Raw genomic sequence first — 25,207 nt, forward strand, 5'->3', positions numbered from 1 at the left:
TGCCTTATCAGACTTAGGCCATAGTTACTGCAAAGGGTGTGTTAGAAGTATTCTGCCCTGAAGTCCTTTCCGTGTTATTTCAAGGAAAAGGACTAATTTGGATTGCTGTCAAACGTTTTGGATTTTTTATGTCATCTCCTCAAAGAGAAACTGGACATTACCCTCTCCTCACCCATACGCAAAATTCCTTTTGAAATTCTGTATCCTCAAGTGACCCTTGCAGGTAGAATGGGCGTTTGTGCCAATTCCGAGTGGGAGCAGGTTTCCCCTAAGCAGATACAGGGCTGTGATGTGCAGTGGTATCCTTCATACTTGAGCAGTTCAGTTCAGGTGATGTGGCTGACTCAGTAAACTCCTGCTTCTCTGTTGGAAAAAAGCATCCTCTGCTTCCGCTGAAAAATACCCGGCTGCCAAATTGGAGTTAGAAGTTGCTATGAAAGACTTGAAAAAGTTCCTGCCTACAGATAACTGCAGTTGTTGGGAGAAGACTTTATTTTTCCTTAAAACCAGAATGGATGAAAAGAGGTTACTTGTGAAGCTTTTGGCAAGTTGGGTATATACAGAGAGTGAGTGTACTGGAACCTGGGACAGTTCTTCAAAGGCATAGGATTTTCATATTGAACTCACTCTTAGCTAATGCCTAGGCAGCTGGTAGCCTTTTTTAAAGGTTATTTACTTGTACAGAGAACTAACCACATGATGGATGAGGCATTAAGTTACAGCCACGGATTTATTTTTTTGTACATCATTAGACATTCTGTAGTGAGGTTGAGATCTTTGTCTCACAGCGTATGGGGGACTGTATAAAAGCATACACAGCTTCATCTTGATAATATGTACTTTTTAGCTAGGGTTAGATATACTTGATGATTTTAAAAAAGGCATTTATGCAACTATTATCAAACATAACGTGCAATAGAAATTGACCAAGTTTAGTATTGTTATATTTAGCAAACCAAAATTAAGCTAACAAAAAAATTACTCAAAGGGTAGTGAGAGTATTAATTTCTCTTTTTATGTCAAAACTGTAATTGGAAAAAGAATATCACAAAAAGGAGTAGGAGGAATCTTTTGTGTCTGGAAGACAAGACCTTTCTGCCACCACAGTCTGGTTGTGTGATGTGTGAAAGGCTGGTACCAGTACTTGGGGACTTTAAAGATGGTTCTGTTCTCCCTACAAAGTATGAAGTGCTCCTAAAATATCCTGGAAAGCCACAGTGGTGGACTTCAAATAGAAACGCTGGCATATGTTGAGGTCTCAATGTACAGTAAATTGTGCTCATTTCCAGGGGGTTGCTCATGTGAGTTGATGATACAGTAACCTCAGAACGGGGATTGTTGTGGTCCTTGAAAGAACTCTCTGTGCACTTGGATAATTAAAGGAGTTTTGTGGAAAGAACTGCATTCTTTTTACTCAGCATCCTTCCTCCTGTGAGCTGTTCAGGGGGTCTTGTGTACTGATGCCTTGTTGATATCCTCAACATGTATTGAAGATTGCTGTTAGTAAGAATAAAGTGTGATGGTGTCCCAAGCACTCTGGAATAGTGCTGTTTATTGCACACCAGCAGAGGCTATGTGCCTTGTGAGGTGGCTGACATTGTTTGCTGCATTGAGGACCTGGCTGGCATGTAAAAATTCTTCCTGAGTTCTTGTTGATCTGGACCATTTCCCAGTCTGGTTTAGCTGCAAAAACAGCTGTCCCGTCTCACTGAGTGGGAGCTCTGGATCCAGCAGTGCTGACAGAGCTGCTGGCAGAGCCCTGGGTGGCCCCTGGGACTGACCTCTCCTGGTGCAGGGCCTGGGGTGGCACCTGGGCCTCCACCAGGGCTTGTCCTGTTACAGTGACAGCTGGACCACACTTAACCACGAGGAGTTCGTTTACTTGAAAAATCTTGACTCTTTCCTGGAGACTGCAAGATGCAGAGATGGAGACAGTTCTCTAAATAGTAGTATTATTATTAGGAAAGACAAAAAGGAGGTGAAATTTCTTGATAGGAACAAATTTTTGTAGAAGTTGATGAACAGAAATGACTACTCTTTTAGTTATGGCTCAGTGTGGACTGCTGTTCACTACTGTCAGGTTGTTTGCCTTTATGTAATTTGGAAAGGTTGTAAATGCCTGAATTCCTGGCTGGAGGATTAGGTTTTTGTTTTTTTCCTTTAAATGGTAATATTCTGTTCTTAAGAGACATGACAGTTGATGATTTACTATGTGTTCTACTGTGTTTCTTCAGCTACAAGCTATGTAGGAGAAGCAAAAATGACTTTTCACCAGCTCCTGGAAGACAACTGGAAAATTAAATGACTGGCTGTAGTAAGAAGGTGCTATTTAGCATTTAGGTCTTCAGTCTGCCTGTATGCAGGATACTTAAGGCTAATATGATCACAATAGTTCTCAGTTGCTCTCTGGTGGAATCAGGCATATCAGTTACTGTATGTCTTGTGTCCAGCTGTAATCTCTCAGCGTGGTATGAAAATAATGACCTTACGTGTTGGGGATTTTTTTTCTTTTTCTCTTGCTTACTAGACATCTTGGTGTACTAAGTACTGTAGAGCAGCTAAGACATGATTTCTGAAGGTTTAATATGAACTGTGTTCTCTTTCTCTCAGACTTCATAATCTTTTGCCCCCTTGGAGCAAAAGAATTCAATGCTTTTGGATATCTTGCAGTAGGTTCTTCAGTGTGTATTCAGGAAGGCAGGAGCATAAGCTCTGTTAGAACTTGTATAGTGGCATTAGAAAAAAAATCAAAGTGTTCCTGAGCAGTGGTGTTCAAGATACCACAGGCTTCCTTGAATTTTTGAAGTAGGAAATAACTGTGGTAAGAGTTGTGGTATTTAACTTATTAATGGTAAACACTGGTTAAACTCCATGGTACTGAAATTTTGCATGTGGGGGACAAAGTTCCATCCAAATGGCTCTAATCCGAAGGCCTATGGCTGAGCAGCGCCAGGGCAGCTGTGTACGTGTTACTGTGAGGGGAGAGCTTGGGAGCCTAGTGAGTGGTGGCCAGAATGCTCTCAGGTGTAAAGAGCAGCAGGACCTCTCTCAGCCATGGGTGAGAATGAGAAATACTTCTACCTGCAGGTGTGTCTGGACTACAGCGAGTTTGCAAAGGGAAAAGGTGGAAAAAAGGAAGATTGCTCTCAGTGAGGGGAAAGGGCACAGATAGAAGGGGATGCTGAGTGATTTGAACACATGAAAGATGTAAATTCCTGAAGTTTGAGGAAGAAGGGGAAGCCTGGATCTTTTGGGTGACAGCAGAGGTGATGTCAGACTTTGCATACTGTGGAGTAACTGTGTAAGTGATAAAGTTGAAAGTAGGTCTGCAAGGAAACTTCCTGGAGCTAAGTTGGTGAGAGAGGGATTTGTCACCACTTAGTTATAACCAGTTCTTCTGTTCTAGCCATACTAGGAGCCATTTCTTGTTACTCTGGCTTTGTGACACTCTTGTTGATGATAACTGGCCTGTGTAGTTGAGAAGTAGGTAGTTAATGACTCTTGATGACTGCAATGAGTTGATAATTTGTTTCAAGTAACCAGACCTCCTGAAGGAATTTGGACACATCAGATTCTGTGCTGGTGGTAAAGAGAGTATTGCAGAATCAGATTTGCAAAATAGCTTTCTCTTGAGCCCATGCATGTAGCTGCTCTTAGGTAAAGCACTGCCAGCTCAAGTGCATGTGCAATGTGTGCATTAAAGAGAACCTCTTGTGTCTGAGGGCTCCCAAACAACCAGCCTCTGACAACTGGCAAGCTGAGGGTGTAAGCACACAGTGGGTTTTTGTGTGTGAGGAGCAGGGTAGCTTGATCCTGCTGCTGGGAGGTGCTGTAATAAAAACCTGGACGTCGTCTCAGGTCTACAGCCATGTTCCCAAAATTTAGTCTTCAGCAATGCTGTGTGCTTTGCTCAGGTTTGAGTGTGGAAAATGCTGTGCCAATGTTAACAGCAACAAATAAAGTTAAACAATGTTCCTTAGCTCCCTTAGGTTGGCCCTCCACCATAGCTGACATTTTCAGAGACTGCATGCTGCTTCAGAACAGCTGACTTGCAATGCTGTTAATGCAGTCCCGTAGTATTGAGTTGTGTTTGAGCAGCAGTTCAGTAACATTTGGTGGATTTTTAGTTTGGGTGTGGACAAAAGTGTTCAGAGTTTGGTTTTTTCCTTGAATTTCCTTGAGTGGCGAGGTTACATGCTGCATTATGATGATATGGAGAGTAAAATGCTACTTCACAGAGATGAACAGTGAACTGCATTTTATCAGAAAAGTGCATTTTTTTTCCTTTTATACTCCAAATTAGTGTTTTAAACCTGTAGTTTTGTTCCACTGGACAAGTAGCCTCCTGCCTTTTGCTTGGTATGGAGAGAATGGGGTTGTGGCAACTGATAAGAGAATCTGATAAACCTGTTTTTCCCAGGGTTATGTGCAATTTCGTGTATGGGAATTGGCAGTTGGGACATTTTGCATAGATGAAGTAATTTGAAGAGCAACTGGCCACAAAAACTTGGCCACGAGAAATGTAAGAATTATAATGCCACATTTGCATTCACTTTTGTGACCATTTGAAGTGATATTCTGTGCCTTTGCTACTCTGGTTGTAGGTGTTTTGGCTTCTTATCAGGTAGTGTTGTTTTGGGCAGTGAGAGATGTGTGTCCCTGGACAGAGAGATATGGAAGTAAAACACTGAAGTATCTTAAATTATTCCACAAACCTTGAAGTTATTGGCCTCTTGTATGTGCCTGTTTGGAAGCAGAAGTTGCTTAAGTGTTCAGGATTTTTTTTTTTTTTTCTCGGAATGTTACTTTCTGTCTTGGGTGAATAGAAAATTTAGGAAGTTAAAGATTCCATAATAACTGCAAGAGATTTCTGTGGGCTTGGGTTGAACTACTGTATTAGTGCACATGGAGGTGCAGATCACTAACTGCTTGGATTTTGGAATGATTTGTACCCAAGTGCATTGCCACTGAAATACTGTCCCGGTTGAAATTCATTGGTTCTGTGGTTGCTGTCATTGAAGATTGGCACTTAGAGATGCTGCTGAATGTGTGTATTGCAAAGTGTCCCATGATCTAAGCTTTCAGCTGATTCAGAGCTGTGCTGTGGTTCCTGTGCACTCGTGCAGAAGGCAGCTGGAGAAGGGCAGTGTCAGAGCACCACGCGTGCCTGTGGCACCTGATGTGACAGCAGGGCAGTGCCTTTGCTCTCAGAAGGGCCTCGTGAAGACCAAAGGGATCCCCAGAACCGTTCTGTGTACTCGCAGCAAACATTTCCTCCTGGGCACTTTTGTGGTAGCCTGCTGCAGTTGGTAGAACTTGTTTTTACAGAGAAGTGTGTTTTTGTTTGGGACAATTTGTGGTTGTAGAGTGAATTTTACTGGCATCTATAGAGTTGTGGTTTGTTATGGTCTTTCTGCTCCACAAGGCACAAACCTTTGACCCTGCCTTCTCTAGCATGGCTGTGCTTAATGATGTGAACAATTCTACAGCAAGGTACTCTGCTACACTTGCCTCCTTCCCTGGAGAGTGTGTGGGAGAGGCCGACTGCGAGCTGTGTTGATTTAATGTGCTCCTGAAGGTTTTGGCTTCTGCGGCACCGAGCGTATCAGCACAACTGACACAGAGCAGGATTAGGGGATTCTTTCACCTTCTTCCTGCAAAGGTGCAAGATGATTAAGCTTTGGCAATCCCAGGGATCCTACCAAAGGATGATGCTTCGCCTGGGATTGTCGTGTATGGGATGTAGCTGTCAATACAGCCATTAAATTTGAGAGTGGAATTGCAGTGATTTTGTACGTTGTAGAGAGAGATGTGTATTGCAGACAGCTGAACTTGCTGTCTTACCGAGTGCAGGACTTGTAACAAGTGTTCTCACTGAACTGAGCCTGTCAGGCTTTAGGGAGGATGGAAGAAAAGTAAAGCTCTACAGGCTCGCCTTCGGGCAAGTTAATAGCATGTAATATAGATGACTTTAAAATTCAAGAGGAAGAGCAAGTTAAAGTTTTCCTCTTGTTCGGTAGTGATGTTTAAAATTCACATTGCTTACTTGCTACCACAAATACTAAACTTCATTATAAACCCTCAGTTGCAAACACTTATCTTTTAGAACTCTGGATCACTGACATGTTAGATTCTTTTAAAAAATGACGGGTTTTTTTCGTATCTAAAAGTGGAAATGTTAGAGTATTGTAGTGTTCAATGACTTGATCTATACAACAGCAAATGGTGGTGTCTGAATGTTTGAAAATAGAAATTGGGGGGATTTAAGTAGCTGGAGGTTTCTGGGAAATAGTTTGATTTGGATTACTTTCGATGAAAGTAATTCTTCATGCTTTCTTCCTTCTTAATTATTATGAAGGATTGGTTGAGAGGGCAGATGACAATCTGCTGGCTTTTGAAGGTTCTTAAGCCTGTGGATTTCACTGGCATTCGAGCTGCTAGTGGCAGAAAATGCTTACTGCTTCTTAAGCTGCCTTTGGAAAATTTGGCCTCTAATAATGGGAAACAATCTGTCAGTTGTGTAATCACAACTAATGCTGTTTTAAGTAGCTGTAAGTACTAGTGTTTTATGGTCACCAAGCTAAACTTTAGCTTTAAGAATATCTTCCTGAATCCTGATATTTTTGTTAATATTAACTCTGTGGTTTTTTTCCTCCAAAGGCAGCTTGATACAGGTGGAAAAATAAGTGGTGAATGATTGACTAACAATTGCAAATAATGTGTACTAAAGTGTAGCTAATTGTTGTTTGTTCTTCAGTATTTATTGAATGTTCAGGTAGGATGTATATATGACCCTTAATATAAGATCTGATTCTGCTGTTTAATTAAATGGACGAAGTTGGAAAGCCGGCTGTGATTTGAAGTCAATTATTTGGCACGTGTTTATAGGTGCAAGTGTATTCTCCTTGAGAAGATTGTATTAGACCTCTGAGATGTCTTGTTCCATTAGGATTTACTTCATTACTGAGATTTGGCTGAGCAAGAGTGGTCTCTTTCCAGCCTTCTCAGAGTATCTGAGCTGGTTAAAAGACCTGGGAGTTTGATGTTCTGCTTTTTGTAAGTAAAGCAGGGTGAAGAAATATTTTGGGTCTGAGAAAATGAATATTAGAAGGACTAGTTAGGAAAAGTAGCTAAGTTTTAGTCTATCTAGTATAAAAAAAATAGAAATAGGTTCTGTCTGTGATAGGGATTTTGCAAAAACTAACAAACGGAAAAGAAATAAAAATGGTTGAAATTTGTTCAGACAGTATGCTAAGGATTTTTAAAAGAAACCACCCCCACACTTTCTCCATCTAGTGTGATCGGGAAATTAAAGAAAATTAAGAACTGTCACCACGTCATTGTGATTTTAAATCATCGTGCAGTAGCCATGTGTTTAAATGTGTTTTGCTACCATTCGGCTGTGATAAAATGGTTCAGTTGCATACAAGGAGAGATGATTATTCATTTGCATTGTAGCAAACTGCAGGTACAGGTGGTTCTAATGTTACGAGTGAGAGCAAGATGTTCTGTTTTGATTTGGCAAATTCTAACTGTATTGTAGTAACTTAGAAATGTCTGGTTTAAAAGTCTCTTACTGATGTCAAAATTGTGTCACTGTGGCTTTACAAAGCAGGATAAAGATTATATAACATTGCAAGGAAACGGCCTTATTGTTAAGGATGAGAAAGCTTAGATAGGATATACTTAGATGACAGATCCTGCCTAGGAAAAGCTGTCTTAACGTGTGTGTTCCCAGAATCTTCTGTCACATTTTGCTGCCTTTTTTTTTTTTTTCCTTTGCTTAGCAAAATTGTTAAATGTAAGTAGAGCTCTTACAGAGGATGTAATGGAATACCTGAACAGTGAGGTCCCGTGTGTGATCTTCTGACACAGTGGTTTTCCTAAATGAGTTTGTTTGAAATTGTTCCCGTGGCAGGACTGCAGGGCTTTATTCCCTTTGTATTTCGTGTGTTTATTAGCAGGCTAAATTCTTTTGCTGCATTCTGTCACCGAAGTGTTTGCGATGACAAAGCTCCCAGTCTGTGCTGGTGCTGATACAAAGAGTCTGTGGAAGTGATGATGCCGTGAATTGTGATTGTGTCTGTGCTGCTGTAAACAGGCCGCCTTTGTCCTGCTGCGGGTGAGGTGTGAGGTCACCGCTGTCCTGTCACCGCTGGCCAGGGACACCGCTGGCCAGAGCCTTCCTCTGGGCAGGAGCTGCTGCCTTTGCTTGTGGAGAGCAGCAAAAAGCAGCAGTTACATAAAACATCTCCGGGGCTGGATGTGGCGAGAGCTGTGCGGCTGAGACAAAATCACTGCGTGGCAGCTCTCTAGTGCAAGGCCCACAGGAATGGGGCTTTCTAGCTGCTGACAATTAATAGCAAAATAACTGCTTTTTTAGGGTTCCTCTCGTGAAATGGTTTTGAGAAGCCTGTGTTTCTTACACAACACGACAGCTCAAATCTACCTTTTATAGCATGCAGATACAGGGGAAAAAAAAAAGCTGACTTAATTTTCTCAACAGAATTAGCTCATGTGAAGTTTAGTTGTTTGACCTTACAAACCACAAGCTTAGCTTTAAGTTGCCTGCTGTGGTTATTGCAAACTCATGAGCCTTTTTATATCTCAAGTTCAGAACGTTTGAAGTTCATGTGTGAATTCTGTATTTCAAAATATTGTGACTCATATTCGCGTGGAAATCAGCTGTTCCAAAAATGTGGATTACTTGGAGGTCTAAGGAAACTTAATGCCATTTATGTTTTTAAATTAAATTAATATATTTATTGGTAAGTGTGAAGAATTAAGCATTGCAACAAAATGGAAGTTTGATTGAATTTGTATTTTGATATTAAGCATCTGTTGCGAGAAAGTTGGAATGTACAATGAAATAGTCATATTCCAAAAAATCTAAAACTTCAAGTATTTTCTGACGCAGCTGAGTAAATATGCTTGCAGTGTTAAAGAAGAGCCGTTCTGTGAAGTGCATTCTTCCCATTCATGTTTCAAAAGCCGGATCAGACTAAAAGTTTAATAGTTAATAACTTTTAGGACATGGTCATTCATGTGTGCTACACACTAATAATCCAGGCAGTATCGAGTCCTTGTAGGTTTTCTCACCTACAGGAGGGCACGGGATGGAGTGAGTGTAAACCATGAGTAAGGATTCTCACTCAGAGCAGGAGGCAACAGCGTGTTCAAGTAGCTGCTGCAATGTATTTAAACTCCTCGTGGGATTGCTTGTTCCTCAGATCTGCATTGTCAGTCGTGTCCCTGGATGATGACAAGTGTGCTGCAGGTATTTTGGAGAAGATGATTATGTAGGCCCCCAGACTGGAATAGATGCTGGTTGCAATAAGGAATGTCCAACTGTGGGGTTGTTCCTTAAATTCTTCAGGTGGAGAAAGGAGAAATAAAGTTGTCAGAAAAAAAGGAATATAAACAGGGAAGAGTGGAGTTCCACTCCAAGCAGTCTTCAGATTCCAGATATGATTTAGAAGGGAGGACTAGCACGTGTTGGTCTTCTAGAAATTTTTGCAATTAATAGACTTGTACAGGTCTGGACTAACGTAATTTAAAAAATGCTTGATTAAAAAAAAAGGCCCAAAATACCTGTTAGCAGGATGGTGTATATGTGGTTGTATCCGGAGAATATTTTTATTCTGTTGAGTCTGAGGATTTTAAGAAACAGATGGCTCGGTGAATCTTGGAAGGGATTTTGCTTGCTCTTTCTATTTCTTGATGAGAATGTTGGTGTAATCCAAAGTCATGGTAGTAGTGTTTACCCTCCTGCCTTTCTCTTAACTTCATCAGCTGGACAGCAAAGTTTGGGTCTCAAGAACAGCTGGGTCTATAAGTGTTCAGGCAGTGGGGTCACGTTTAGTAGATTCCCTTGCGTTGTTCCCCCTGCACATCCAGGTCAGTGTGCAGTGGGAAAGGCCTGAGGTGAGAGGGTTGCACGAGTGCAGAAGACTTCACAGTTAGGTTGCATGTTATTAAAGATGAGTGAAATGTTATCTGTACTAAACCAGAAATACTTTTAATGAAGTTTAGCTCCTAAAAATAACAGTTTAGAAGCTCTGTGGCAACGGGGAATTCAGCCTTGTTTCTCCCACAGAGGTAGTGGTTAATCTATTAAGTGAAACTGAGGAGAAAATACACTCAAGTACTGTGTTGGGTAAATGAAGAAGGTGTTTAAATCACATCTGTAAGCCTGCCTTAGCCATAAATCTTGGCAAGCTGAGCACTGGACTTTCTTGATAGGTGTTTGAGGTGTTAGGCCTTAGTTCATCAAGAACAGGTATTCCAAGGTCTCTTTGTGGGGCAAACAGCACAAGGGCATCTCTGCTAACTGTGGCCCCACTGCCTGAATACTTGTTTGACCCAGCTGTTCTTGAGACCCAAACTTTGCTGTCCAGCTGATGAAGTTAAGAGAAAGGCAGGAGGGTAAACACTACTACCATGACTTTAGATTACACCAGCGTTTCCATCAAGAAATAGAAAGAGCAAGCCAAGTATAGTGTAGTGTGTATTGTGTGCTTTGAAGTGAAGATGAAAGATGTGTGCAGTTTATCTTTTCATAAAGATACTGGGAATGTCATGTATGTCTTTAAGAGGTTTTTAGCTGTGATTTAGAAAAAAACTATCCATAAATTTGAGGGGATTGAGCTCATTAAAAACAAGTTTATGCAAAGGCTTCAGTTTTCCAAAGGTATGACTTTTAGACCTGTGTATGTAGAACTTCTCTGCAGTATGGCGTCAGTCTGTTTTGCCAAAGCTGATGTCCTTTCATCGTACGGCTTTGTTTATGTGGTTCAGCACTTCAGACAGAAGGTCAGTTAGGAAATACACTTTATTAAAAGCCAGTTTGGACGTGCTCGTATTTTTCTCCAATTTTCAAACCTTGCCTGTTAGCTGTTGAAGAATGAAGCATAATTTATTGTCTGGATTGAGAATGATGGATTTTTTTCCCCTTTTCAGCTGCAGTGAGGGAAACAAATGAAAATTCCCTCATTATTTTGTAAGACCTGGGGATAGAAAGATAATATCTGTGTGATAGAACTGAGGTTCAGCATTTGTCCTCAGCTACTAAAATTTAATTGAAACGGTGAGAAGTGGCAAATGCCTTAAATTACTAAAATAACTAAAATCAATGATATGAAGGGACACTTACTGTTGAGTTGGATGCTACATGGTATCTTCCATCCTCACAATGTCCCCACACCTGTGTGAGGAGAAAATTGGAATTGCTTTTTGAAATGTCCGAACAAGAGCCGAGGGATTTCTGTTGAGCTTTCTGTAGCAGGGGTCTGCCAAGCCCCTTGGGAAGGGCTGCGTGCTGTGGCACCGCGAGCAGTGGTGGGCCGCGTCTCTTCTGTGGCTTCCACGTGCCCAAACCGTGGCTTGTGGTGGAAAATGGAGCACACCTGTAATCCTGTGAGCCCGCTGGGTGTCACCTGGCTGTGTCCTGGTACCTGCCTGCCAGCCATGGGGCTCTGTGCGTGGAGTGGAGTTATGCCATCAGCTTTCCTGGGTGCAGTGAATGGCGTGAGAAATCTCCAACAGGGGAACGTTCTCTGTGGGCCTTGCTAGTACAAAGATAAAATGGCAGATTTTGGCACTGTGATCCTCCAAGGTGGGACATTTGAGCTGCTTTGCTTTCGTCTGTGGGTCGGTGCTAGAAGAGTTTCAATAATCCGGTTTGAGAAGGAAATTTAAAGACTCCAAGTTTTATTCCTTTCACAACTTTTCTTTGCAAGAGGCTGTGTTTTTGTGAAAAATCAGCATCGGTTTTATTTGTGCACATGTACTACTTCTGATTCCATTTTTTGCTAATTATCACCCATACCACATTTTTCAATTTCTCCCTGCTGCTCCACCTGCCCCCAAGGTTTTAAACATTTCAGCACTGTTTCTAATGCATATCCATCACCTGAGAAAGACAAAAATAGGTTGAAATACTCGAAGAACCAGTTGGCTGGATTTCTTTCAATTTCTTTTGCATTGCCTAAAAATATGGTATTAAAAGCTTCTGTGTTACCTGACACAGAGTAAGATAAAAGGTGATATTAATACTATGGCATGAAATTTTGGGGGTGAATGATTTTTAAAAGCTTTGGGATTTTTTTGTTTATGTTTTGGGTCTTGTGTTGTTTTTATATTTTTTTAAACAGGAATCTTACCCCTCTTCATCACCAATATGGTTTGTAGAATCAGATGACCCAAACCTGACTTCAGTCTTAGAGCGTTTAGAAGATATTAAGAAGAGCAATACTCTGGTGAGTATTTTGTTTAATATTAATTATAATACTAATATTGGTATTTTGGTCATTAATAATTGTGATATTATTAATATTGGTATTTTAGTTATTTTGGGCATTTGCTTGGGCTCGTGTGTTTACTTGGCTTTGTCACATTAACAAACAGGTCAACTAGTTCAGTTTCAGGATTATTTGGGGGATTTTATAAAAACAACTTTCTTTTCCAAAAAAAAACTTGTGAGCCAAAAGTAATTCAAAAGATTTGTGGCAAGAAGGAAAAGATAACTTAGAGAGTAAGCATTTAAGTAAAGTTTCAGCCCCAGTAATAACAGTGTGAAGTTTTCTGAAAATAATTAAACAGTGAAGTGTATGAAAATGTTAGAACTGCTGAATAAAACAGCTATTGTAGAGTTTTCTTTGCACAGAAATCAATTGCAGAGGCAAAACTTTGTAATGAGAATGTGTCTTCTCCAAAACACGACTGTAATACCAAGAATTTTTGGTTTCTTTAATTCTTTCCTTCTTTCAGAGGAAACTTGACCTGATAGCTTGTGGTTCATCAGAATGTTCCTTAGGTACTGATATATTTAAGCAGTGTTGTGACTTTGGACAATTGCTGCTTAAAGGAAATCTTTGTGCACGGGTTCTGATGGTTATTTTATATTTCAGAAAACTCTCAAGCATTATATCTTCAATACCCTTTTCATGTAGCGATGGGAGCTTGGGAAAGGCACACGAAGTTCAAACTTCCTGTTCGGTGTAGGAAACTGTCATTGAATAATGCTTGGAAATAAATTTCAGTACAAATGCAGCTTGTGCCACAAAAAGGGGCATTGCAGCATACTGACAAACTCAGGCAGTCTTCATTAATGGATGGTTTTAACATTTTGTGTTTGTTTTGGTGGACGTGTGATGCATACAAAACAAACCAGTCTGCAGAATACTGCTTATTGCATGGGTTATGTGCTTAGTATTTTTCTGGTTTGGGAAAAATTGGGAATGTCCTTTCTTAGGAAAACCTACTACTTGTTATGTTGACTGGGAAAACGTTCATATAGGATACCCAGCCTTAAATAAGAATGTACAAGTGTCTTTTTCTGAAGGTAGTTTAGGATCCGTTTGACTTTGAGCAGAAATGATTAGGAAACTAATAGAAGTGAGAGTCTTTGTGGGCCTTGCTATAATTAAAAACAACTATAGAGGAACATTATTGTTTTCATGCATTTTGTTGAATCTGATTGCACAAGATGTACATCTCTCTATTTTCTACTTCAACCTAAAATTTAGACTGAACTGCATTCAGAAGACGATTATGAATCTTAGTCTTTAAGTTTTGCCTAGAAAGACACAGAAAGGGGCAGTAGCAGAAAATCTGGCCAGATGAGCTTTTTGCTTAAAGACACTTTTGGAAAGATTGTGCAGCCTGAAGCTGGTGTGGCTGATATTCAGCCAAAAGGTTCTGAACAAGATATTTCCTGTGTGCAACTGCCTGCGAGAGGCTGGAAGGCTTTGCTGTAAACACGCATGGGACTTGCTGTGCTGAGTTGGATATGCACACAGACTGCTCATGGAGCTGGGAAGAAAACAGCTCCTGCTATCAAGATGGTACTTGCCCATGTAAAAGCTGATGGGTTGATGTAATAGACACCTGTGATGGCCCGTTGGTTTCTCAGGAATCCACCCTGCATGGTGCCATGCCAAGGTGAAGGCAGATAGGAGTGGCTGAGGAGACAAACACTTGTGCTATAAAATCTGACTTCTTTTTTTGCTCCAAAGACATGGCTTGTGACTTTTTAATTGTCTTTTTTCTCCCTATACCTATCCCTCCTGGAACTCTCTCCATTTTAATGGCATGGAGCAGCTTGCACAGAAACTTTTTGCAGCAGAGTAGGAAGGGATAGGGGACTACATGGAAGAGTCCAAAGGCTTCTGATTTATCACAGTCTCATAAAAATTCACTTTGTGTCATTTGGAATCATCTAGAATGTTTTAAACTAGGTTTCTTTTAATTTACTGCAGGTGAAGGATCATTAGTGCCATGTTGCTCTATAGTCGAAGTTACTGGAGCAGTCAAATTTTGAATGGAAAAAGGCATTGGACTCTTCCAGGAGCTCAGCTGTGCTCCAAGCGGTGCTAGCACATGTACCCTGGCTTAGCCTTTGGTATTCCACTGCCCTTTTTACCTGCTTTGTAACATGGGACAGGTGTCAGCTGTTGGGAAACTGAAGAACATGCTCTTCAGGCATAAATGTTTGACATGTGGAAGCCTTGTCATTTGACATGGTAAAATGAAAACTGGTTTATGATGTTGAAATCATACACGTTTCCTGGAGAATCTTCCCTGTGTTTGAAACTGTTAGTTACCTTGTACCAGCATCCTGCTTTTGCTATGAAAATTCGACAAAACACTAAAAATGCTGAAAGGTTATAAAGAATGTGATCAGCATGGATATCATCAGGTTTGGACAGCTTAGCCGCTTGATTGTCGATGTTGGACAAGTTTCAGTCAGCAGATGAAGAGGCTACAGAGTTATTTCAGCCCCTAGTGTCTTCTGAATTTCCTTCTGAAAATCAGCCAAACTTTAGACTTCATAAGTATGAAACTGCCATCTGCCTTCTAGTGGCTGTGCTGTGCAAAAGGGAAATCTTACTGTGATTCCCTTCTTCTGTTTAATATTATGGAAGCTACATGATGCAAGTCTGAAGCCTCAAACCTTATTTCGTGAGATGTTTAGCTCTACACTATTTAGATGCTTGCTTTTTGAAGAGAATAGGGAAATGGGCTTAAATTCAGAGAGGTAGCTTTAATTCTCACACTCTGGACCTTAAACCTGCATGGAGGATGTCAAAAGTGAATACACAATTCCTGGCATAAGTACGTTCACAGCTTGGGTAAGCTGCTGTCTTGAAGTACACTGCTTCTGTGTTAATATGTCAGATCAAGTCCCACATGGAGGCATTTCAGGGAACAAGGTTGTCTCTTGCAAACTCCTAGTGTGGCAGCAGCAGCAGCTATTTCTGTCCTGGGAGTTAGAGACAAAATGCAGGAATGGGTTTTGCTTTGCTCTGGAACTGCCCGAGGCTGCTGAGCTGGGGGAGGCCAGGCAAGGTGCTGTCACTGTTACCTGATAGCCAAGTAGTGGCCGCGCTCCAAGTGACAGATACTGCTTCCCTCTGTTTCCATTTGTATCTTTCTTCAGCACTTTCTGGGTGGTAGGCTAAGATTTATTGATGCATTCATTTTTATATAGATGATGTGGGTGTAGGTAGAGACACGTAGAATAATTAAGTCCTTCTGTGCTTAAACTGTACTTCTTAAATTCATTTTTCTCTGTAGTCAGGAAACAGTGTTGCATAGTGAACCCAGCAGGATATTAATATCATCAAAGGTATCCTAAAACTGTTAATGCTCTCGTACTGCATTAGGAAGATCTTTTCATACATTAAAAAAGCCTCCTAGGGTAGGCTGGGTTTCAGAAAAAATTGTTCTGAACTGTTTTTGGATGTTCAGGACATTAAGATAGGAAACAAAATTCCAAGAGGTGTTTGTGTTCTAAACCAGCATTATGGTGTCCAAAAGAACCACCAACTTCTCAGAACTCCTGAAGCATTAAAAATCACAGAGGATGGTATATTCTAATGGTGTAATTTTTGTTGTTTTGATATTAATTGTAATAAATACATCAAATTTATAAATGTATTGTATTTTGTTACTTGAGGGTTTCCCTTCTGTAGGCTGTTCACATTGCTCCTTTGCCCTGTGGGTTATGGGTTCTGGTTGATGTTTACTTTGTGCTTGAGGCAGTATATATTCCAGGGAAACTACTGGTGCACTGATGGATCACTTTTCTCCAGTAGCCTCCAAGTGTTTGTTAAGCATTCATTTTACATTAGTCAAGCCTGTGAAGCTATCCCAGAAATACATTTAAATTATTAATACATGACAGAAATCTGTTCTCCCTTTTGCTAGTCTGTTCATGTACATACCAACACATACCAAACCATGCCAGGCCCTGCTTAAAGCACAGGGCTGGATCAGATGTCTTCCAGACGTGCCTTTCAGCTCAAATTATCCTGTGATTTTTTTCATACAGATGAGCAGGAGATAAGGGATAACAGTGATGGTGATCCATGGCAGAAAGATCAATGGTATTAAATTAATTCCTGTGGAGGAAAAATGTAGCAATAAGGAAGAGGGGTGGAAGGGTTGTACAGACAGGATCAGCTTCCTGCTCTGCCACCACCTTTGCAAATTGTAGACACTTAACTTCAAATAAAGCAGCTGATCTATAAAAATGAAATGCACTATGAGCTGCATTAAGCTAACCCTGCAGTGTAGAATCCTGCCAAGGAAGGAGATCCCTGCTCTCAGCAGGTCTCTGCCTCTCCCTTGATGATGAAATGGTGCTTGTGTGCTGGAGCACACCAGGAATTGATCTGCCACAAAGCTGATAAGCTGCCACGTAGTGGTGTGATCTGTGGTACAGTGGAAATGAGGAGGTGAAATGCTGCTGGAGACCCTTGTCAGGCACAGCTGTAACTCGGCCCACGCTGTGCCAGCGCCTCGTTGTTTTGAGGCTGCTCCTGGTCCTTGCTTGTGCTGCTGTGCTTGGAAGTAAGGGAAGCTTACAGTGTGTTAGGTCCTGGCTGCAAAAATCCCTTCTGAATTTCAGTTCAGCTGACAGGACGTTCCGTGGGGAGGAATGAGTAATGAGGTGTTGACCCTTTTACAAATGGGTTTTGCAGTCCTTTTTTTTGTTTTCCTGACAGAGCTGTGCCAAGACCTTGGAAGGTTAGGAAATGCAGTGGTATAGTCTTTCATGTCTTGGCCTTAACTGTGAATCTGAGGCTGCCTAGAGAAAGTGAACAGCTGTAGAAATCAACTTAATTAATGTGGTGATCAAAGAGCAAACTTAATGTTTGTTTCTGCAGAAGTAATTTTTTTTTTCTGGCTAGCGAGTGTGAGGTGTTGCCTAGTTTGCTGTTAACAGAGCACAGTCCCTGGAACGCTGCAGGTTGGAAACAAAAGTTAGAGGTACTAACATTGTGCCTCAACCTGTCCCAAGATACAGCAAGCAGAGTGCCTGGGCTCTAGCTCAGAGTCTGCCTGGCTACTGGGCCTTGGACAAGGTTTGTCTTGCTTCTGCTGCCTTGATGGTGTGCCCTGGAAAAGAATTCAGGATATGGAAAACGAGACTGTTCCTCCTTGGTTTTCGGAAGACATGGTTATTCAAGCTGGGAAATGGGAATGGACCATTTTGTCTCATGGAATGTGACCATTTGCTTATTCCATAGTGAAGTGTGGCTCAGACACCTATGTTTGGAATAGATGTTGCTGTCAGGGCATATTATTTTTCTGCTTGTGGCTTTCTTCTTAGACACAGGAAGATGAATGAGAGTCATTGTTAACTTGCCATGTCCTTGAGTTTCTATTGTGGGGACTTCACTACAAAGATTACAGAGGAAATTTTATTTCAGCCTGAACAGATTTAAATGCTGTACACTGATTTTAAGTTCAGTGTCAATGTGTGAAGAAAATTCAGAATACATTTCTCTGTGCTTTGTTTAAATGAACATATCCATGTTTTCTTGTTTTTTAAAGCTTCTTCAGCAGCTGAAGCGATTAATATGTGACCTCTGCAGATTATATAATCTTCCTCAGCATCCAGATGTTGAAATGCTAGATCAGCCATTGCCAGCTGGACAGGTAAATTAATAAGCTGTGGACACCTCTTTATGCCAATAATGGAGTTGGTTTTTTAACTCCAAGAAGCAAGGTAGTGGGAATGATTAAACCTTGTGTAAACCAGAACTGAGATATAATGCGCTTTTGCGTTACGGTGTCTTCAATCTGAATTTTGTTTGCAAAATCCATTTAATAATGGTGTGATAATATTGCACAATTCCCTTGGAGGTTTCTGTATCACTGAAAGGTGTGTATGTGACACCAGTGCTGTCAGGTTTAATTCCCTCCTAATCACTGTTCAAGCCAATCTCTGTGCACTTGGCATTTTTCCCAAACCTACTTTTTCTGAAATATTTGGCTCTTTGTTGAAGAGTATGTATTTCACAGTGTGCACTTGGATGAACTGTTGATGTTTTCCTTCTTCAATCCCTTGCAGAGACGTGGGATATTGAGCCCATATGTTTGGGTAGGGAGGGGTCTTGCTTACTGCTTGTGCACTTGAAGAGTTAAGAATTGTGAAGGCCTGTGAGGTGTTCTTCTTAACCAAAATGTTTTGTGTTGTGCTGAAAACAGACCTGGTAGCCAACAGTAACTGTTCTTTTTTTTTGTATTTTTAATAAGATTATGGGATCTTCTTTTGTTTGTACACATTAAGATGACATGATTGCTAAAATACTCCTGTAGAGTAGCAGATGGCTTTCCTGTGGTGACAGTGCTATAGTATTGACAAATAGCTTGCTTAATTTTTGGTCATGCGCCAGATTGTAATCCTATAGGTATTTTCTCTGAACCACCCACTCAGCGGTACAGCTGTAAGGCAATGGGCTGTGCTGTTAGGGTGTGGCTTTGTGAAGGGTCTCACATGTGCTGTGGAACTCAAAAATAAAGTCATGCAAGGTTTCTTGGGCAGAAATGTCAGACAGTTCCAAGTTAAATACGAGGGGCCTTAGTAACTCTGCCCAAAGATTCATCTGGTCCCGTATATTGTCTAGAGCAGTGTCATTCCTTCTTTGCCAATGGAAGAGTGAGCAGAAGACAAGCATGTGAGAATGTTCCGGAGTGTTTCTGCAGCTCAGTCTTCCCGAGCTTGGAGTGGTATCCTGAAAGAGAAAGTCATAAACATGAACTCAATGTATTGTTTTGGTATTTCCTCAAATAGTTTAATGGCAATGGCTACATGATGATAGTAGTGGCTGCATGGAAGTTCTAGGCAGTGAGCATAAGATTCTCTTAAGTTCTAGAGGTCTAAAGTTCACTGAGTTTTTTCTTTCTAGGGGTGTAGCATGTAGATGGATTCTAGTCAGAGCCATGATCTGATTGCACAGCTAAGCGATCATGAGTTGTAACCCACTTGATGTGTTTGTTGCATTTGTCACTGTCTCAGAATAGGATGTTCCTTATCTGAACCTAAAGTTCCTACTTGCAACTTAATTGGAATTAATTGAGACATTTTATTTTTGCTCCATGCAAAAGTCTCTTCACTGTCATCTTCCAGGAAAGCATCTTTATGCATCTTAGCCTTATCTGCAGAGGACTGAAGTTTAACATGTAACTTTTGCATTTACTGCTTCTCTTTGAGAGTAGACTTGCTGATTTTGAAAGCAAGAAGCATGTGCAGGATTTATGCAGAACCTTCTTTGTTGTATTGCAGAATGGAACAACAGAAGAAGTTACTTCAGAGGAGGAGGAAGAAGAAGATATGGGTGAAGTATGTCTATAGATGAGATTGTTGTCCTAATCTAGTAGAATTTTGGCATTTTGCTCTGCAGTGTCTGGCTAATAGTTAAACCAAACTGTAAAATGTAACCTCCCTGGCGTTCAGTGGAAAAGATAATTAAAATTTGGCTGTTTACCTTAATGTCAGCTTTCCCTTCAACTAGAAAACTAGTGAAATTTTCTTCTTAAACCTAGATCTCAGCTGTGAGGTACTTGGATACAGAGAATTGGACATCTGTTTGTGCTTTAGTCAAACAATACATAACATTGTGTGCCAAATCAGTAAGTTTTTGCATTGTTAACTCCTATTTCAAGCAGCATGTGAACTGGCTCTGATGCAGTTGGAATTGCCTCCCAGATTGAAGCAGACTGGCTAAGAGTAAATCGGTTTACTGACTCATGAAATGGGTGAGCTAGGTTTTGACTGTAATAAATTGAAGGAAATGGGAGGACATTGAAACAGACACTAAATTTTTATGTCTCTTTGGCAACATGGTGCTCTCTTTAATGAGCTTTTTAGTTGTAAGAATCACCCTTTTTACTTGCTTCTGCTACATGTTAGAATAGCTCCAAGGTACTTGCCTTCTACACCACTATAGATTGCCTTATTATAGGAGAACTCTTCTGACTACTTCAGATTTAGATTTTTAATGAAGGTGTAGTAAGAATGAGCAGCTCTCTCTGAATAAATGGTCTTCCTATAGAAAAGATCTAAATGTTATCAAGTTCTTAAATTAATTCAAAGCAGCCTTTCTCACGCCATATTTAGCCTGATCCAGACTAGGTTTGCTGGAGCTGGTGTTTCTGTAAAGGTGGTGTGTCTCATACCTTGCTGCCCCAAGGCTCTGATTGCTTGCAGACTGCTAGAGTAGCCTTTTGCATTCTGTTTGGGTTACTTTGTACAAAAATGAAGTGCTCTGCCTTTATTTATCAGCTGTCAGGGGGCACTGTGTGTGGCAGTGGTATCTGCAACCTGTAATCTAGTCCTGGTTCTCAATGGAGAAGCAGTTTACAATTCTTCTGCTCTACCCTTGGAGAAACGTGAGCATTTTGAAGAATGCTCAGTCTAAAGTCTGTTACAGCTGAAGGAAGCAGTGTTGTCAAATGCAGGTGTGTTTCTTGTGACATAGGGCATCCTTAAATTTGGGTTTTCCTGCCATGCAAAGGGATGGTGCATAGAGAGCAGCCCCAGGTGTGGCAGAGCTCTGCATACTGGAGTACATCTGGTAGTTGTGTAACCAAAGCCTGCTGCTGTGGCTGCTGCAATGCTTCCTTTTTCATGTCAAGGTATTCACATGCTTCCCCTCTTCACAGCCAGCATTTGAATCACCTTCAGGCAATTGTCTGAAGCTCAGAGTGCTCCTCTGCAACAAGATAAGCACATCTCAGGATAGAGTGGAGGGTTTTTAGTGCCTTGGTCTAGATTGCAGAACTCAGGTGTTGGCTCGTGTGATCAGAATGCTTGACCACAGAATTTCGTCTTATGTCCTGATTCCAAAATTACTGCATCTGATCTTTAGCTGAAATGTTAACCTTGAATAAAGTACACATAGCTTTCTAATTTTTAACTTTCATGAAGGGTTGCAGTAGCCCTGCCAGATATGTTAATCACTGCTTGCAAGAAGTGTAGTATAGCTAGGATTCTAATTGTAAAAAAAGTCTGCTTTTAGAAACATCTTGGGGCCACCCTAGCTTGGGGTACTTTTGGATTCTCTAGTCTGGTTTGTTACCTGCTTCAGTGGGCTATTTCTCAGCAATCCTGTCTTCTTGTAGAGGTTGTGCTTGTTTCTGTGACCAGAAACGTGTTGTGAATTTGGGTTTCGTTTGTATTATGAAGGCTCCCTATACTTCCAGTGGATGTGCTGGCTGAGGGTGAAGTTAGAACAAAATAGAAATGGCATCCAACAATCACAAACCCATGGTGCTGTGCAGTATGTGCCTGCATCCCACATGCCCTTGGAGAGGGTTTCATTGAATAGAGAGCGCAGTACAGTTATTTACAATTAACTTCTCTCTCTCTCCTGTAGGACATTGAAGATCTGGATCACTATGATATGAAGGAGGAGGAACCAGTTGATGGGAAGAAATCTGAGGATGAAGGCATTGAAAAAGAGAACCTTGCAATCTTAGAAAAAATCCGAAAAAATCAAAGGCAAGATCACTTAAATGTGAGTTAATGATTCCATGCTTCTTTGCAATACTTCTGACTTTAAAATAGAGATGTTTTTCAGCAAAAAGTAAAAAGACTAAAGCCATAATTAAAATTGCCTGTATTAAAAGTCATGAGTGACTTCAAATACTTCATCAGCCTGTGCTTTAAATCCAATTTATGCATGAGCTTATTTTTCAGTAAGAGCTGTGCCACCTGGAAATTAGTGAAGGGTGGTGGATTGTTGTGCAGGTTTTTTATTGCCATGTGTAAAGTAAGGGGCCTTCAGCAGCTCTGGAGCTTTGTTGTCAGTTTTCTGAGTGATCTTGCCAGTAGGCAGTTATAGAAAAAGTACTTGTTCTCCAGAGGCATAGAAGCATTCTGTCCCAAGTGCCAGATTCCAGAGGGGCTTCTACTTCTCAAAGGTGCGTGTAGGAGGGTGTGATGATGTCATACAACATTAATTTTGTTTACCCTGACTCCCAAAGTAATCAAAGCTTTTGTTTCATAGAGGCTTAAAATGTGTAAAACATGAAATTTAATACTTCTGTTTACAGTCTGCTTCATCCAAAAGGTTTTAAAATTTTAACAGCCAAACCCGATTGGTATTTCAGGGTTTAAAAGGAGGTAAATGTAAGGTCCCAAACTGCTTTGGCTGGATAGCCAAGTCTGGTTTTGAGACTTGACTAACTAAACACAATAGTCACTTGCTGGTTTTGTTTAAACTTGAATGTTCACAGTTTGAGAAGATGAGGTTTGGTGTGTTTCTGTGTGTATAACTCACTCCTAGTAGTAAGAAATCTTTAATTGTTAAAGAAAGTATATCTTCTTGCAGCCTGAAAGGCATGGCCTGCTTTACAGTTATCTAAAATTTGGTAGAACAGGAAAAAGGTTTTTGTAGCGTCAGCATTCTTCCTTGGTGCAGAAAGCCTCTTAAAACTGTAGATTTTCTTTTGCTATCTGTTCTTTTCCCATTTGGCAAATACCGCCTTTCCTTTTGCTTTTTCCCTCCACACTTAGTGGAGCTGAAATGAACACTGCTGGTTTTCTGTTTGACAACAGCAGATTCAACTTACATAATAGCTGTTTCTCATGCCAAGACACTCTCGTTGATGCTGGTGCATAAACAAGGTCAGCTGAGTGCAGGGAACAGGGTATTCAACTGCTGCTGAGGAACTGTGGTATTTTTGTGGGTCACCAGAAATAGCTGTGCTGCTGAAATAATTTCTCCAAGGACTTGTGAGGGTTTACTCTCAAGTGCTGGAGAACCAAAAGCTCTAGCTGTGCTACTGACCTAGGAAAGTGCTAACCCAGTAGCATTTTATTGGTCCTTCATGCTGCCGAAACAGGGGGCTTCTGGTGGAATGTGTTAACTGTGCTCTAAGAGAGCAGAAGTTTGCTGAGTGTCCTAACAACAGAGCAAAATTTAAATCTGTACAGCCCTCACAACTGGGTTTCCTGGAGGACAGAATGAGTTTCACAAACCTGAATGCAGTGGCTAAACCTCGTCTGTTTTCTTACAGGAGCCCTGCAGCTTTTGGGGATACTTTCTCCTCAGCAGAGGCCAGTAAAACAAATCCATGCCATTTACATGCTGCTTGTTGGAAAAGGGAATGTGCAGCATTATATGGGACTTTGACTGGTGCCCAGTGCAGCCAGAAGAGAACTTTTCAGTTCCTTTCCATGTTCTTTGGCCCAAGTCCATGGCCTGTCCTCTCTCCCCTTGGCTGCAGTGCAGGCTGGAGTTACAGATCATGCTCAAAGCTTGTTCATGGGAAAGCAGTGCATGCACCCCCATTCTCATTTATTCCTGATAGGTTAAAGACATTGTTCTGCTTCTTAAGATGTTGTTATAGGAGTTTCTAGGGTTTACGTGTGTTGTACAAGTTAAGAACGTGTATTTACTAATTTTGTAAATGAGTTCTGTCCTTGGAAGTAGCCTTAATCCCATTCTTCTTGCTGGCATCAGGAAATAAATTTGGCTTGTGGTACAGTATGTAACTTGGAGCAAGAATTAATCCTCCTTTTAACATTGTAATAACTTTAAAGAACCACTGCTTACCTAGAGTTAAAAAAGGTCTTTGAACTGGAATCATTAACTTCAAATATTTAACAACTTGCTGCTGCTTGCTTTTCAGAGGCCTCTCTCCACATAGTCATTTTAGAGATTAATGCCTTTCTTATTTAGATAATGCTATTAGCTTGTCCTGTTTCATACTGAGGAGTTAAAGCGCTTCCCATTAGAAGTCTCCAATGTCTCTACTTTCATCTTCTGATTTTTTGAAATCTAAGGTGTCATTTCTATTTTTAGTCTAATTCTTGAAGGAAGTATGAACTAGGAATGAATGTGCTTCTGCACAAATATGGAGAAAGTTAAGTGACAGTGGAACTTGTCTTCTTTAGCTCTTTTGGGGTAATTTTAGATTTCAGTTTATTATCTTGGAGAAGTTTTCGTGTTTTGCTTCAGCCAGTAATTTTTGGTCTTGTGGCTAAATCTTCTGAGATGTTTTGAGTGGGGAGGTTTCCTGTAGTGTTCTGGTGCGTTCACAGTATTTTTCTGACCCGAAAACAATCCGCACTTTGGATACAAAACTGCAGGGAGTGTCATCTCCTCTCCCCTGGAACTCTGGGGGGAAGAGCAGGCTGTGGGTGCGTTTGGAAGGTTGGAAGGGGAAAAGGAGCCCCCGATGTCTCTGTGGCGTTAGTACAGCAGGGCAATGGCAAGTGCTGGTCCAACTGCACCACGAGTTTCATGTTTCCAAGAGTGCCTCATCCCTGGGGGGAAGAGTTTGAGAACAGGACAGGCTTGTAGTGATACATCTCATGAATATTTTTCATGTCCAACAGTTTTGGCTGTGAGAGTTCCTGCATCAGGTATTTCTGTTATTTGCAGCTCTCAGCAGCTGGCATGTTGTCAGCAAAGATGTTTGCCTCTTGTAGCAGGGATTTCTCTAGCTTACCTGCTTATCGTTCTGGAGAGCCACAAAAATACGCTAGTACAGAACAGGATGATTGAGACTTTTTGTGCCTATTTGATTACTTATTAGGAAAAAAAAAAAGTCACTTGGGTCTGGTCTGGCGGCTCATTTATCTGCTTCAGATGAAATGGCTTTGCCTTTCTGCTCTGGGCATCAGCCCCCATGTGACAGATACCCGTCAGATTCCATGATTGACCACTTATGTCTGAGGCAGTTGCAACTATAAATCTTACTGCCACAATTTGAGAAATGGGAACTTTATCTCCCTTGGAGTGTCAAGTCCCACTTTTCCAGAAGGATACTGTTATTTATATCTGAGTTCAGTCTTTGAAATTATAACTTGCATGTAGTGAGTTACGGAAAAAGTTTTTAATTTTAGTATCACTGTAGTTAAAAGTGACCTCTCAATGCTCTGTATTGTGCAGTGGTGGGATGCAAG

At 40.9% G+C, this 25,207-nt stretch overlaps 1 protein-coding gene across 1 annotated transcript in view; it reads left to right on the plus strand.

The window, feature by feature from the left end:
- The window catches only part of UBE2Q2 (ubiquitin conjugating enzyme E2 Q2), a 45,376-nt gene that overhangs the window by 3,870 nt on the left and 16,299 nt on the right, over positions 1–25,207 (plus strand). Inside the window, exons 2-5 of the mRNA XM_066196133.1 lie at positions 12,153–12,257; positions 17,842–17,946; positions 19,577–19,633; positions 21,669–21,809. Coding sequence (XP_066052230.1) covers positions 12,153–12,257; positions 17,842–17,946; positions 19,577–19,633; positions 21,669–21,809 — 408 coding nt within the window. The remainder of the gene's footprint in view (positions 1–12,152; positions 12,258–17,841; positions 17,947–19,576; positions 19,634–21,668; positions 21,810–25,207) is intronic.

The sequence above is a fragment of the Chamaea fasciata genome, unplaced genomic scaffold (genome assembly GCF_029207755.1).
Source record: "Chamaea fasciata isolate MVZ Bird 193981 ecotype frontalis unplaced genomic scaffold, bChaFas1.0.hap1 SCAF_14, whole genome shotgun sequence".
Taxonomy (NCBI): Eukaryota; Metazoa; Chordata; class Aves; order Passeriformes; family Sylviidae; genus Chamaea; species Chamaea fasciata.